This window comes from Crassostrea angulata, chromosome 2 (genome assembly GCF_025612915.1).
Source record: "Crassostrea angulata isolate pt1a10 chromosome 2, ASM2561291v2, whole genome shotgun sequence".
NCBI classification, from domain to species: domain Eukaryota; kingdom Metazoa; phylum Mollusca; class Bivalvia; order Ostreida; family Ostreidae; genus Magallana; species Magallana angulata.
Genome location: NC_069112.1, coordinates 42,717,441 through 42,729,808, shown reverse-complemented (window position 1 = coordinate 42,729,808; position 12,368 = coordinate 42,717,441). Strand labels below are relative to the sequence as shown.

Below are 12,368 nucleotides of genomic sequence, written 5' to 3'. Positions count from 1 at the left end.
ACGGATATAGCGAATTCTCGGATATAGCGAAGTCATCTTGGATCCCCAGCTATGTAAATTTAATGAATTTCTTATACGGTTATAACGAATTACGGATATAACGAAGTAATGTCTTAGGTCCCGGTGACTTCGTTATAACCGAGTTTTGCTGTAGTTACATATCTACGTACGTGTTTTACATAAATTTCCCATATAACCAGCACTACATCCAGTTAAACATGTCCCAGTAACATGGTCACACTGGTTTACGTCACGACAGTTTCCACATGTCGCATTGCATGCAGCACCATAGGATCCTGAGGAACACACTGAAACAAATATAATTATAAAGAATATATGGCTGATATTAAAGAAAGACATGATACTTGATTTGCCAATTTCCACTGCATGGTTCAATGACTGTAGTGTAACGGTCATTAACCAATGCATGATGTAGATGTATATCTATGAGACACACCAACCCCCCGTCCACAATACCCCCCACCAACAAAAAAAAATAAAACAAAAAAAAAAACAATAGAAAAATAACAAAACAAAAACGAAATCAATTTCAATGTGCACTTACAAGAAGTTTCTATTACATTATAAAATTATTATTGATATTATAGTGATTTTTATATGGCAGTAATCCTACATTGTTTGGATCTAAATAGTGTACATGTTTTCAGATTCGCAACATAAACATATTTTTGGCAGCTGTATTAGATTTGATATGCCAAAAGTCATCAAGACCTATAAGTTGAAATCAAATATCGGTCGGTCATACGTACACATGTAACATATACAAATCCTTCCCGACCCAACAAACTATATTGATTCAACATTCACGCTTCAACGGCAACAACAGTCACAGTATCACGATTGATTGATATAGGTTTTATAGATGTTCCGTGTGATTTGATATTTCGGACTAAAATGTTTGCGGCGACCAACTGGGGTTTTGGTAAATGAAAACAATGGTAACAAAACAGATAATGTATTGATCATTTAAACACAATCTTGGTTAATAACTTTCACTCCTCATTTATACGTATTCTATAAATGATGCATCGAGGTATAGCAACTTGGCAATTGTTAATAACAAGAAATTCTGAGTATATCTTGATTCGTACGTATTCTGTATCAAATTTTACAATCACTAGATTAATCCTGAAGATCTGTTAACACTATTGCAGGTTTATCATGATCATCATTTATCCTTTCGTGTCGTGTAATGTGATATCGAAACGTGCATGAATAATGTTCTTTCGTGTGCTAATCCTATTCTATCATATTCTCCTTTTTGTATTTTTTTTTGTTAATGCAGCTCCCAAATCTACTATTCCATATAAACTTTTTTTTTATATCCAAAAATGATGTTCGAAAATCCAATACCATAACATTGTAGACATTTTATTTCAAAAAATGTGCACAAACAATATTATTCTGTGCAAACATTAAAACATGTAATGTCAGCAGAAATGTATGAACGCTTAATTGAAGTCTATACGAAAGCCGAGAAGGATCATTCGAGATTCGAGATTCGAAATACGAGATTCGAAATACGAGATTCGAGATTCAAATTCGAGATTCAATATCTTAATTAACCAATCAAATCATGGATCTGAAACCTGTATCCTAGCAACACCAAACTGTTCTAAATAAAGATCATTCGTACATGCTCTGTCCTACAAATAAATGTCTTAATAGCTCTTATATAGTGGTTATAAAATGGTAAAATTAACATTGATGAATTAACCCCACACAGTATAAACAATTAAATTAGAAATAACACTGTTGGCTTTGCGAATCTAAGTGGTTTTGTTTGCCCTGTATGTATATCCCCCCGAACAAGTTTAACCCGAAGTGTATTCGCCCCAACTGTGTAAAAATCGGCTCGCAAAGAAAGATCTGTTTAATCTAAATGTTTTAGCTATGAAACGAAACTCAAAAAAATAATCGACATGTCAAAATATAAGTTATGATAAAGTTTTAAACCATAGAAGATATAATGATTTACAGCCTCAAAGACAAAAATCCAGATAAGAATAGTGTATTGTAGGGTATGGCAATGCCATTGTCGATATGAGAGAGAGAGAGAGAGAGAGAGAGAGAGAGAGAGAGAGAGAGAGAGAGACAGACAGACAGACAGACAGACAGACAGACAGACACAGAGAGAGTTTTGTAGTGTCAAATTCAGTTTGATTTAGAATTTTAAATTGATTTGATTTGTTACAAGCATATATAGACATTAATTAAGCCTTTAAAACGAGAAAAGAGAGGAGGTAGCTAGGGTAGGGCAGACCAACTAGCAAGCTTTAATTTTAACGGTGTTAGCGCACCTGTGATTTACATTGACTCTCTCTCTCTCTCTCTCTCTCTCTCTCTCTCTCTCTCTCTCTCTCTCTCTCTCATCACCTAGCATTTCCTTTTCCGTGAGGGGGCTGGGGTATTTGTGATGTCTTACATTAGCTAGCGAAAATGATTAAAAAAAAACCCATGAAATTTTCTTTAAATTGTGTGCGGATGTTGTACGCCAATAATCTGTTTTCAGTATATACATTTCAAGAGGGGGGGGGGGGGGGGCGGCTATATAGTCCTAATTAATTTGTCAGTTATTCTGTCCCCACTTTGTTTTCTCTTCGTTTTCCAGGTTTTTTTTATTTGGCTCGGCAAATTAATATAAAATTTTCTGTGTAGCTCCATAACGATGCACTGTAGATAAATTATGAGTAGTTTTACTTTTGATAAACAGGTACATATCCGTACTTGATTTTTAATTTGACTCTTATAATCGGATTTAATATTCCAATAATTATAGGGTAGGAAAGAGTAGACGGGATATTTTGCGCATATCCTACTGTACCATTCATTCAACACAGGTATTAGCACTCATCGAGCTCGACTTCGCAGGGGTGTTAAGGAAGCATATGGAATCTGAGCTACATGTAATTCCGTGAAATCACAAATCTTAATTATTATGTACATATTCAAATATCTAAGCAACGAAACGTAGATCAAAAACAAATAAAAAATACTGAAGACAATTTTTTTCCAGAAATTAGTTTGTATTACGTAGATTTACACATTGATGACGTCATTACTAAAAGTTGAATGTCGTGTGAATTTGATCGGAAAGCATTGTAAACATATTCAAAATATAACTAATCTAAGAACTCTAATAAAGTATTGTGGTGTGATTTATTGAGAATTGAACATAAGAATACTGGGGGAGATGTTAGTTTAATCAATCATTCGCTAAAAGGTATGTAAATTTGCTTTTATTTCTCGGCCAGGCTTTCCTCTGTCGTTGTTTACGATATAAAAATCCAACTAGAACAACACTACCCCGTATATATTGAACTTGAAATTTTATACGTATCGTTAGTTTGATTAATGCTTAAATTGAAAAGTGCTGCTAGAATCCCAAGTTGTGTGTTGTTTCGATGCACTTTGCCGTTTTCCGTGCAAACTATATAAAAGTGGGGAAGGTTTTACGAGAACCGGATTAATAACTTTTTAAGGAGGAAAAACACAGGATTCTAGCAGCGGTTTTGATTAAACTGTGATGTTTTGCTTTCAATTGGTATGTTTATTTTATTTTTTAAACCGCGGGGTAGTGTTGTTCTATCTCATTTTATGTTAAGGAATATACGTAAGCTATTTATAGTTGTCACGTGATAATGCACCAATGTTGCAGTAATGTACTACCCGATTTTATTGCACTGACATCTATTTTAAAGGATAATACTAAGTTTTTGATCTTATTCAAAATAATTATTTAATTTCACGATTTTGAATATAACAGTCAAAATAAGACGCTAAATTGTCCATATGCTTCCTTAACACCCCCGCGTTGCTTTCCTTTTCTTTCATCCACTGGATTTAAAGCTATTAATTTTTGAAAATATTTTGAATTTATGGCCTGATTATATGTAAATTAGAGCTGCGCTGGTGCATATATTTACCCAAATGGACCAAAATATAACCAAATGAATCTAAAAGTTTTGACAAAATTAGTTTTAAACGTACGACTCTTTTTTTCAATTGTAATCGGGTATGTCCTTTAGAAAAATCTTGAACCACACACATTTTAGCAAATAAATTGTCAATTTTGGTGCGGGGGGGGGGGGGGGGTAGGAAACTACAGAGAAACTTAACTTGGCTGTGAAACATATGCTTTTATTCTTTCTTGTTGATATATCAATGAATGAATTATAACAAAATATATGTACAACAATAATTTTGAAATATTCATGCACAATCAAATAAAGGGTTTTACTGTTCTCTGCACAAGAAATCGGCAATGTGAACAAATTGGCACCCTATCATCCCTACCTTTAATTGTAGAGAGTAGGTATCCTTCTATATTGAAAACAATTCCAAAAGTAAGACTCATAATAAGTGGTTTACTGAGGAAAAGGAAAAAAAAATGTATTTATTAATAATTCCGTATGATGTGATGATATCTCAATGATTTGTTATAATCATAGTACTAGTGTATCACTGTATGCATACATAAAAACGATAAGTAATGCTTATATTTATGAGTGAAACAGGACAGATTATTTATATTTAGATTATTTAGATACATGTACTAATCTTCATGCGGGGATCTAGAAAGGAGGGGGTCAGGGGATCTGGACCCCCTCCTCGGGAAAATTGGAGCTTATTAAATTTACATAGTAAAATTTTTTAAAATTGGCCTAGGACCCCCTACAGAAAAAATTAGCTACGCTTATCAAGTTCTCTACCATAACCGCATTTTTACACAAAAGGGGTGAATAAACCCGGGTTTTAAACTATTACTGGTGGTGAAATACATTAGGGTTCAAACGCATCAGGTGGAAATGCACCAGGGCAAACAAAAGCACACTGCATTATTACTAGTCTACTTAGATATTCTTTGTAAAAGTAAATACAAATAATTATTTAGTTAGGTAGGGAGAAGTGAACATAGCATTTATTTGTATATAAGAGCATGTACGTATGATTTTTATTTAGAACAGTTTGATGTCGCTAGGATACATATTTTCAGATCCTTGATTTGATTGGTTAATTTAGATATTGAATCTCGAATTTCGAATCTCGAATCTCGTATTTCGAATCTCGTATTTCGAATCTCGAATCTCGAATGATCCTTCTCGGCTTTCGTAAGTCTAAGAGTTTTATATCAATAACTTCTAGTCGTCAAAAGAAAAGATAAAATTGAAAAAATAATGTCATTTTAATAAAAAAATAATGTTTATGCAAACTTTAAAAAAAAATGGATTTCATGACAAATTATTGAAGTAATAAAAAACAAATACATCAATATTAATATTTCTGTAAAGCCTGATTTTTTCTTAGTTTATATATAAATTACATTTTGATATTAATGTAATTAAAAGGTTCCATTGCTTGAACATCTTTACAAATACCAAAAAATGAGCAATAGTTAAAGTTGAAGTTGAAGTACAGGTTGTCTGTTTAGCAATGTTTATATCCATATTGTTAGATTTCATTCAATTCTAGATGTTAATATCTATTATTTCTGATATCATTTATACATGCATGGAACGATTACAAATGCAACAGTTATTTTCAAATTAAATTAGAATTTTGGAATCCCGAGCCTGTAATAAAATTCCGAGCCCAATTAATTAAACTGGTTTACCGTTAATAAAAATAATGTATCGCACTACGATATTTTTTATCCAAGCACTGCAAAAAACAGAATATCGGTATTCTGTTTTGCAGTCCTAACTTTTTTACTTCGTTACATTTTTTTTTTCAAAATCTGATTGTAATTTGTTTCATATGTTATGTATGCACTTCATTTTATAAACATTAGAACAGTTGACAAGTCGTTTAATTCCATGCACTTTAATGAAATTTTAAATGTGCAATAATCGTTTCAGAAATAATTTTGGGGAGTTGATTTTAATCAACTCTTCTATGCACTTACTCGGGCAAACCAAAAGAGAAACAGTGTTTGGACCTAAGCACAAATCAATACCGCTGACAACACTTACTTCCTGAAAATAATCGATAAATTCGATGCAATTTATTTTGAAGCATTGTTTTTCAAGAAAACCTATTTATTGATACCATGAAAATAGTAAGATTTTAAATGGTCCAAACAATTTAGATATTTGTTGAAGTCGTATGCATGTACTCATACGCTATACTTCAATGTACTAATCTTGTTCAACCAGACGCTCGGTTGTCTCCGTTAATATCCGACAAAACAGTGAGTCTCTCTTGGTTGTCGGAGATAATCGGAGACAGTCGAGCGTTTGGTTGAACAAAACTAAAGTTCAATCTTGCCTGGATCAATACAATTTCTCACAAATATTTCGATTACTGATACTACTTGCCATGCAAAATCACATATTGCTGATTTTTAAAAAAAATGATAATCGATAAAATCAACTCCCGTCAGTACTTCAGTACTATGATTAAAAAATGCGTTAAGATATCACCAGCGAGGTCGTACGTTTATTTCGTTACAGCCGTATATTCGCAATACTGTGTTCGTTAAAAACGACAATTGTTTTTAGTTTTATATAGGGACTTTACTGGAACATTTATAGAATTCACTATAGCCGTAAATTCGCTAAAGCCTGTCCGGGATATTTGCCTTTTGCTGTAGCAAACGAATTCACTAACTACACACTTTTAATACTCGTTTGAACAGTTGTAAAACGTTAAAAGCTCAATATAGAAACTAATCAGCAAACAAATTATTTAATTTTAATCGACTTGGTTCTAAGATAAAAGAATTGAATATTTCGGGGTTTATTTTAATCATAAAGATATATATGTATGCTTAGTATATATTTTTATCACACATAATTTCATTTTATAAAGTAATACAGGTTGATACATGCACATTGCATATTTTGCATTACTACTTTAGGATACTAATAAGTATCTTAATGTTTGAGAAGTTCTATTAATGCTTTGTAATTGTAGTCAATACGTAACGAGCAAGATACACACATGCAAACGTATAGTTAATAATGTTGGTCTATTGAAATAATTCCTTACCTAATTCGCATCGCTGACCTTGGTACCCAGGTTTACAACACTGGCTATAGCCCGTCTCTATGTGACAGTACTGACAGTTGACATCTGGACAGGGAATGGAGCAGTTAGATCCGTAAAACCCTGTTTCTGGACATCCTGTACATTTAAAGTTTTTTATAACACAATTCTTGTTTTAATTATTTTGAATTTATTCTTAAAGAAATATATGGTGGCATATCTCTGCCCCTTGTGTGCAAGTTATTTTTCATCAAATATGTCGACACGCAAGATAAATATGTTGACATGCAAGATAAGTATGTCAACATGCAACATAAGTATGTTGATATGCAAGAAAATTGCAATCAGATAAGAATGATACAAAATCTAAAAAAATCTCAAATATCGCCCACTTCTGATATTTAAGATGCTAGATGCTACCTTTTTTGTCGACATGCAACTTATTTATGTTAACATGCAAGATAAATATGCTGACATGCAACTTATTTATGTCAACATGCAACTTATTTATGTCAACATGCAACTTATTAATGTCAACATGCAACTTACTTATGTTGACATGCAAGATAAATATGTTGACATGCAACTTAGTTATGTTAACATGCGAGATAAATTTGTTGACATGAAACTTATAAGTTGTATGTCAATATAAGTTAGTCGCATGTCGACATAAATATGCAGAGATATGCCACCATAGAAATATGATGCAAGAGATGTTAATTTACGCAACTGTGTTTATTGGTATGCAGGAAAGTCCATCAAGACAATTTCTAATTAAACCAGGAACATATTGCAATATTGCAACATTTAGAACATAACAGTTTGACCTGTAAACTCCTGTTGCTGGAGAACCTTTATTCTAATGTTTAGTATTATACAATGCACCCATCGCAATGAACTTAAATGTCGAATGAGTGACATGCCTTTCATTTACATAACAAGGAAATATAGGACCAACCCAATTCAAAAGGAACAAATTTGGCAACGGGTAAATTGTAACACAACGAATTGTTACATGCATGTAAATGATGCGCATACGGTTCGTCATATAATCCACGTCATTTCTATATAAGGGCAGTAAACTTTTCTATAACATTAAGACATTCAGTATAATAAAATAAATAATGCCTGTTTAGAAGGTTGATAATGGTTTTCTCGGAGTGTCAATTTCAACTGTTACCCTCGCAAACAGGCACTATTTACATAATGGTATATGCCATATTTTAAGTTATACTATCTGGCCACTTTAACTCCGCCATAACATACATGTTACATTAATGACCTTTAAAAAAAAAGATTCAGTTTTTTTTATGCTAAATGAAATGTTTGGAATGCTTTATTTCTGTTCTTTGTCATCTTTATATTTATTAAATAACAAACGTTTCTTTGTGCCTAGTTTTATTAATTCAGATCGATAAAAAAATGTTAAACATAACTTCTTACAATGTACCATTTTTCTTTCTTTCTTTTTTTTTTTGGGGGGGGGGGGGGGGTAATTCCAAGAAACAATAGACACTTTAAATGATTGAACAAGATTTGATAGTTTTACTGAAATTGACAACACATTGACACATTACTGATTAAATCCACAGGGTCTACACCATAGTTTATTGTATTATGTTTTGAGAATAAAATATAAATATGTGACCAATTATAAAATATATTTAAACAATTTCAAAGATTGTAGAAATTATAAAGAACACTAACCATACACCTCTACTTCACAAAGGTTAATCGATACAATACTATCATAACCGTCAGGGTAGGCGACTCCTGGTAGTCTCTCGTTGTAGTAGATGACATATTGTCCATGGACAGCACAGTTTGTTGTGAAGACATGAGGCATTGTGTTTGTTGTGAAGTTGTCGTCCTTGAAACACAACGTTCCCTGTGATCTATCCGTGGTATTGGAGACATACACGGAGAATCCAAGTAAATGGTCTGTTATGAACGTCTTATAGATGTAATCTGTATAAGATGTTATCAATCATGTTTATATAATATTTATTTTACATTGATAACTATACAACACCTAAATATCAATCACATCCTAGGCAATTTACATTACACATTTGTCATGCACCCATCAGTTTAGATATATAAATGGTTTAACACTCGTTTAAATGGAAATAATATACAAGTTTCATATATTTATCGTTATAAGTAAAGCCAACTTATCAGAACATCGAATATAACCGTGGGGCTAAACCCTGAGAATTTTCTGAGAAAAAAAAGTTGCGTATTATCAAACCATTTCAATATATAAACAAAATAATGATATGTATATCAATTATTTCAATAAATTGTATTAACAACACTGGTTGTACCATATTGTGAATTAAAAATAAAATATAAAGAGTAATATAAATTGTTCAGCAGATATCATATGCGATTGTCGTAAGGAAGAAATGTTGGTGAATAAATATATTTAAATAATTAGTCAGTGTCATGTATTGAATGAGAGAGAGTGTGGCGATCAGGGCTGTCTGAACCTTCTTTTAAAAACTAAGCACGCTTAATCCAAACAGTAACGAACCTGAAAAGGGCACCTTCTTGTTTAACAAAATATCACTTGAACCTTAAAGTACACCAGTACATACATGTATAATATTATCTATAACAATGGTGGGTAGATAACATAAAACATTTCTCAAGTTCATCAACAATTCCTAATCCCATTAATATCTGACCCGTAAAAAACTTCATATAATTTTGAGGAGCTATACATACGAATGTTTCTTTATCGTGCTAGCGCCTTCTTTAACATAATATCTTATCTTGGAAATCATTGGTCTGTTTTAAAAAAACCCAGGATATTTGCGCTAAGAGACCATTTTAAGGAATAACAAATACCTAATTGTCGCTCATAATTCCGAAAAAAAATGTTATTTACAGAAGGTAAAACTCAAATCTGACGAAGTGTCACTCTAAAACACACAAAGAAGTATATCGTGATTGTAAGAATCATCTCTTTACATACAGTAATTTTATCTGGTCACCATGTTAGTCATGAATAGATGTTGGAAACTGTTTGTTTTAATCTGCATTTAGGGGTTTAAAGTATACTAAAGTACAATCTGGAAAAAAAAATAACAACAAGGTTATCGTTTGATTCCTATGTTGTTTACCTGAAATGATTCGATAAATTGCGGTTTTGGATGAAAGACAAGTCTTCTTTGCTATAACTGTTGTTGTATAATTTTGATAGCATTGGACATGTTTGTTATTATACAATCTTTAATTTATTAATGAAAATGCCATGCCGTTCCTACCATTAGTTTTTACTTTAGGTCATGCGTTGATGTATTTTCATAAATGGAGGATTGACAACATCGTCAAATGAGATTCAGAACCTTAAGGTCAGGTTTTCGGCTAGCAGTTTTAAGGTACTTTACTAAAGCTACATATTATTCTGTTCAGTATACTTAAGTCTGTTATAAACTCAAAATGAATTTGTCAGACGGGTTTTATAACTACAGAAGGACACAGTGTATGATGATCAAACTGTCGTTTTAAGGAAATATGAAAAAAGTTCGTGAAAAAAAATATGTATATTTTGTATGTGGCTATTACATGTGTTATTTATACCTTAAATATTGGAGAATAATGTCAATATTTTTGTCATGATTTGTTACTATTAACTGATAATGAACTATTAAGAAATAAAATGCAACAATAGGGAACAAAATATACTCTTATAATGTAACGAAAACACTTTTATCAAAACCTTTCAAAATACACAGATTTCAGAAAACAAATTATCTTAGTATATAAGCAATTTGGTGTTTCTATTTTGTTTTTCAAATCACGTCAAAATGCAAATATGTGGGTATTTTCCATGTAACCGCAAAACTTACCTTAAAAGACCCATGGCATATCATTTTATTTTAAAACATGGACTAACATATCTATAGAGTGAGTTAAGCACACTCTTGAATTCAATGTCTAATTTTCTATTTTATTTGTAATTGTATTTTAAAAATTGTAAATGTGTTTGATCATTTGTTTCAGTTACTGTTCATGTTCATTGTAGCCCTTTCATTTTTTTCAGTTTCTATAACACAATAACCAGCAACATTTTTTTTTCGGTATTGCATTTTTCAAACTAACAGGGGAAATCATTTGAAGATAAAGACATCTGATAAAAACCCAAATGTTAACATGTAAATAAAAAAAGTATATGCGTGATGACAGTTTACACTACAGAAGCTATCATTTCCAATATACACAATGACTGTGACTATACCGTCATTGTTCGTCCTGAAGTAGATAGTGATGTGATGTATACTGTGGATGCTGCTCAGGTTCACCCACCAGGTGGCGGTTCTTACGCTATATGATACAGCACATTGACCACCCGACATATCCAGGTTAGATTTACGTCCGTCCACAGCGTTACTGGCGTCATACGTTTCCTTAGCATCTGGTATATAAGGGTACTGTTGGTATGCTTGTTTTTTGAGGGCAACGTTAACTGTCAACAAACACACAACCTCATATTAACAACATTATTTACATTTTAACATTTACTTATAAACAATATTTTAAACAAACACAAAGTGGAATTTTGTTTGATTTGTCCAAACAGCTGTTGTCATTTCATGTTATAAAAAGTCTAGTTTTATATTTTTATTTAAATAAAAACCTGAATCAAAAATATTATTTTAAATGAATAAATTTACCAAACCATACTTATTGATATCATTTTTTTATCCTAATATGTTTATCTAAAAAAGTTTAAAGCAATATATTTCGGTAATGAAATGTAAATATGGTTTGTGAAAATACCAAACAAACAGTATTTAGGTAATAAGGGAACTAATAATGCCACTTATATAACATACAGGTAGATAACCGCCTCAAACACAGGATGAAGCTCTGCCATTCAGTCAACTGAAAGGTAACTGAAAGGTAACTGAAAAGTGACTGAATGGCATAGCTAGGTTTGATATAACAAAAGCGATTCTATGAGATTGTATGCTTTGCTATGAGATTCCAATTCTATGCTATGAGATGTCAATGCTATGCTATGAGATTTCAATGCTATGCTATGCTATGGTGTATGTTGTAAAAGATATACTTGAACTTACTGTAACACATTTTCCTCTCTTTCTTCACTTAGGTTAAACAATCAGAGTATGACAAATATTTTCTACTTGTGAAGTGTTTGCAGAATGGAGCAAAAATTTAACATGTCACCTGTGATCTTTGTAATCGGGGCTACACAACCATCACTTCAATGTTCAATTGATGAGATAGCTACGAAACACAAATTCGTAGTACAGAGAAAGAAAAAAAACCCAGTATTTAGGGTTTTGTTTGTTGAAACTCAGCGCAGCTGCATGTCATTTATATGCACA

The 12,368-nt window shown here is 32.0% G+C and overlaps 1 protein-coding gene across 1 annotated transcript; it reads right to left on the bottom strand.

Annotated features, from left to right (window-relative positions):
* Positions 1 to 8,710: 8,710 nt before the first annotated feature.
* LOC128174360 (uncharacterized) lies at positions 8,711 to 12,108 on the bottom strand. The gene is made up of 3 exons (XM_052839928.1): positions 12,099 to 12,108; positions 11,255 to 11,482; positions 8,711 to 8,976 (listed from the first exon to the last, which is right to left on the bottom strand). Exons 1-3 carry the CDS (start codon positions 12,106 to 12,108, stop codon positions 8,711 to 8,713), a joined length of 504 nt encoding a protein of 167 aa, XP_052695888.1.
* Positions 12,109 to 12,368: the final 260 nt, after the last annotated feature.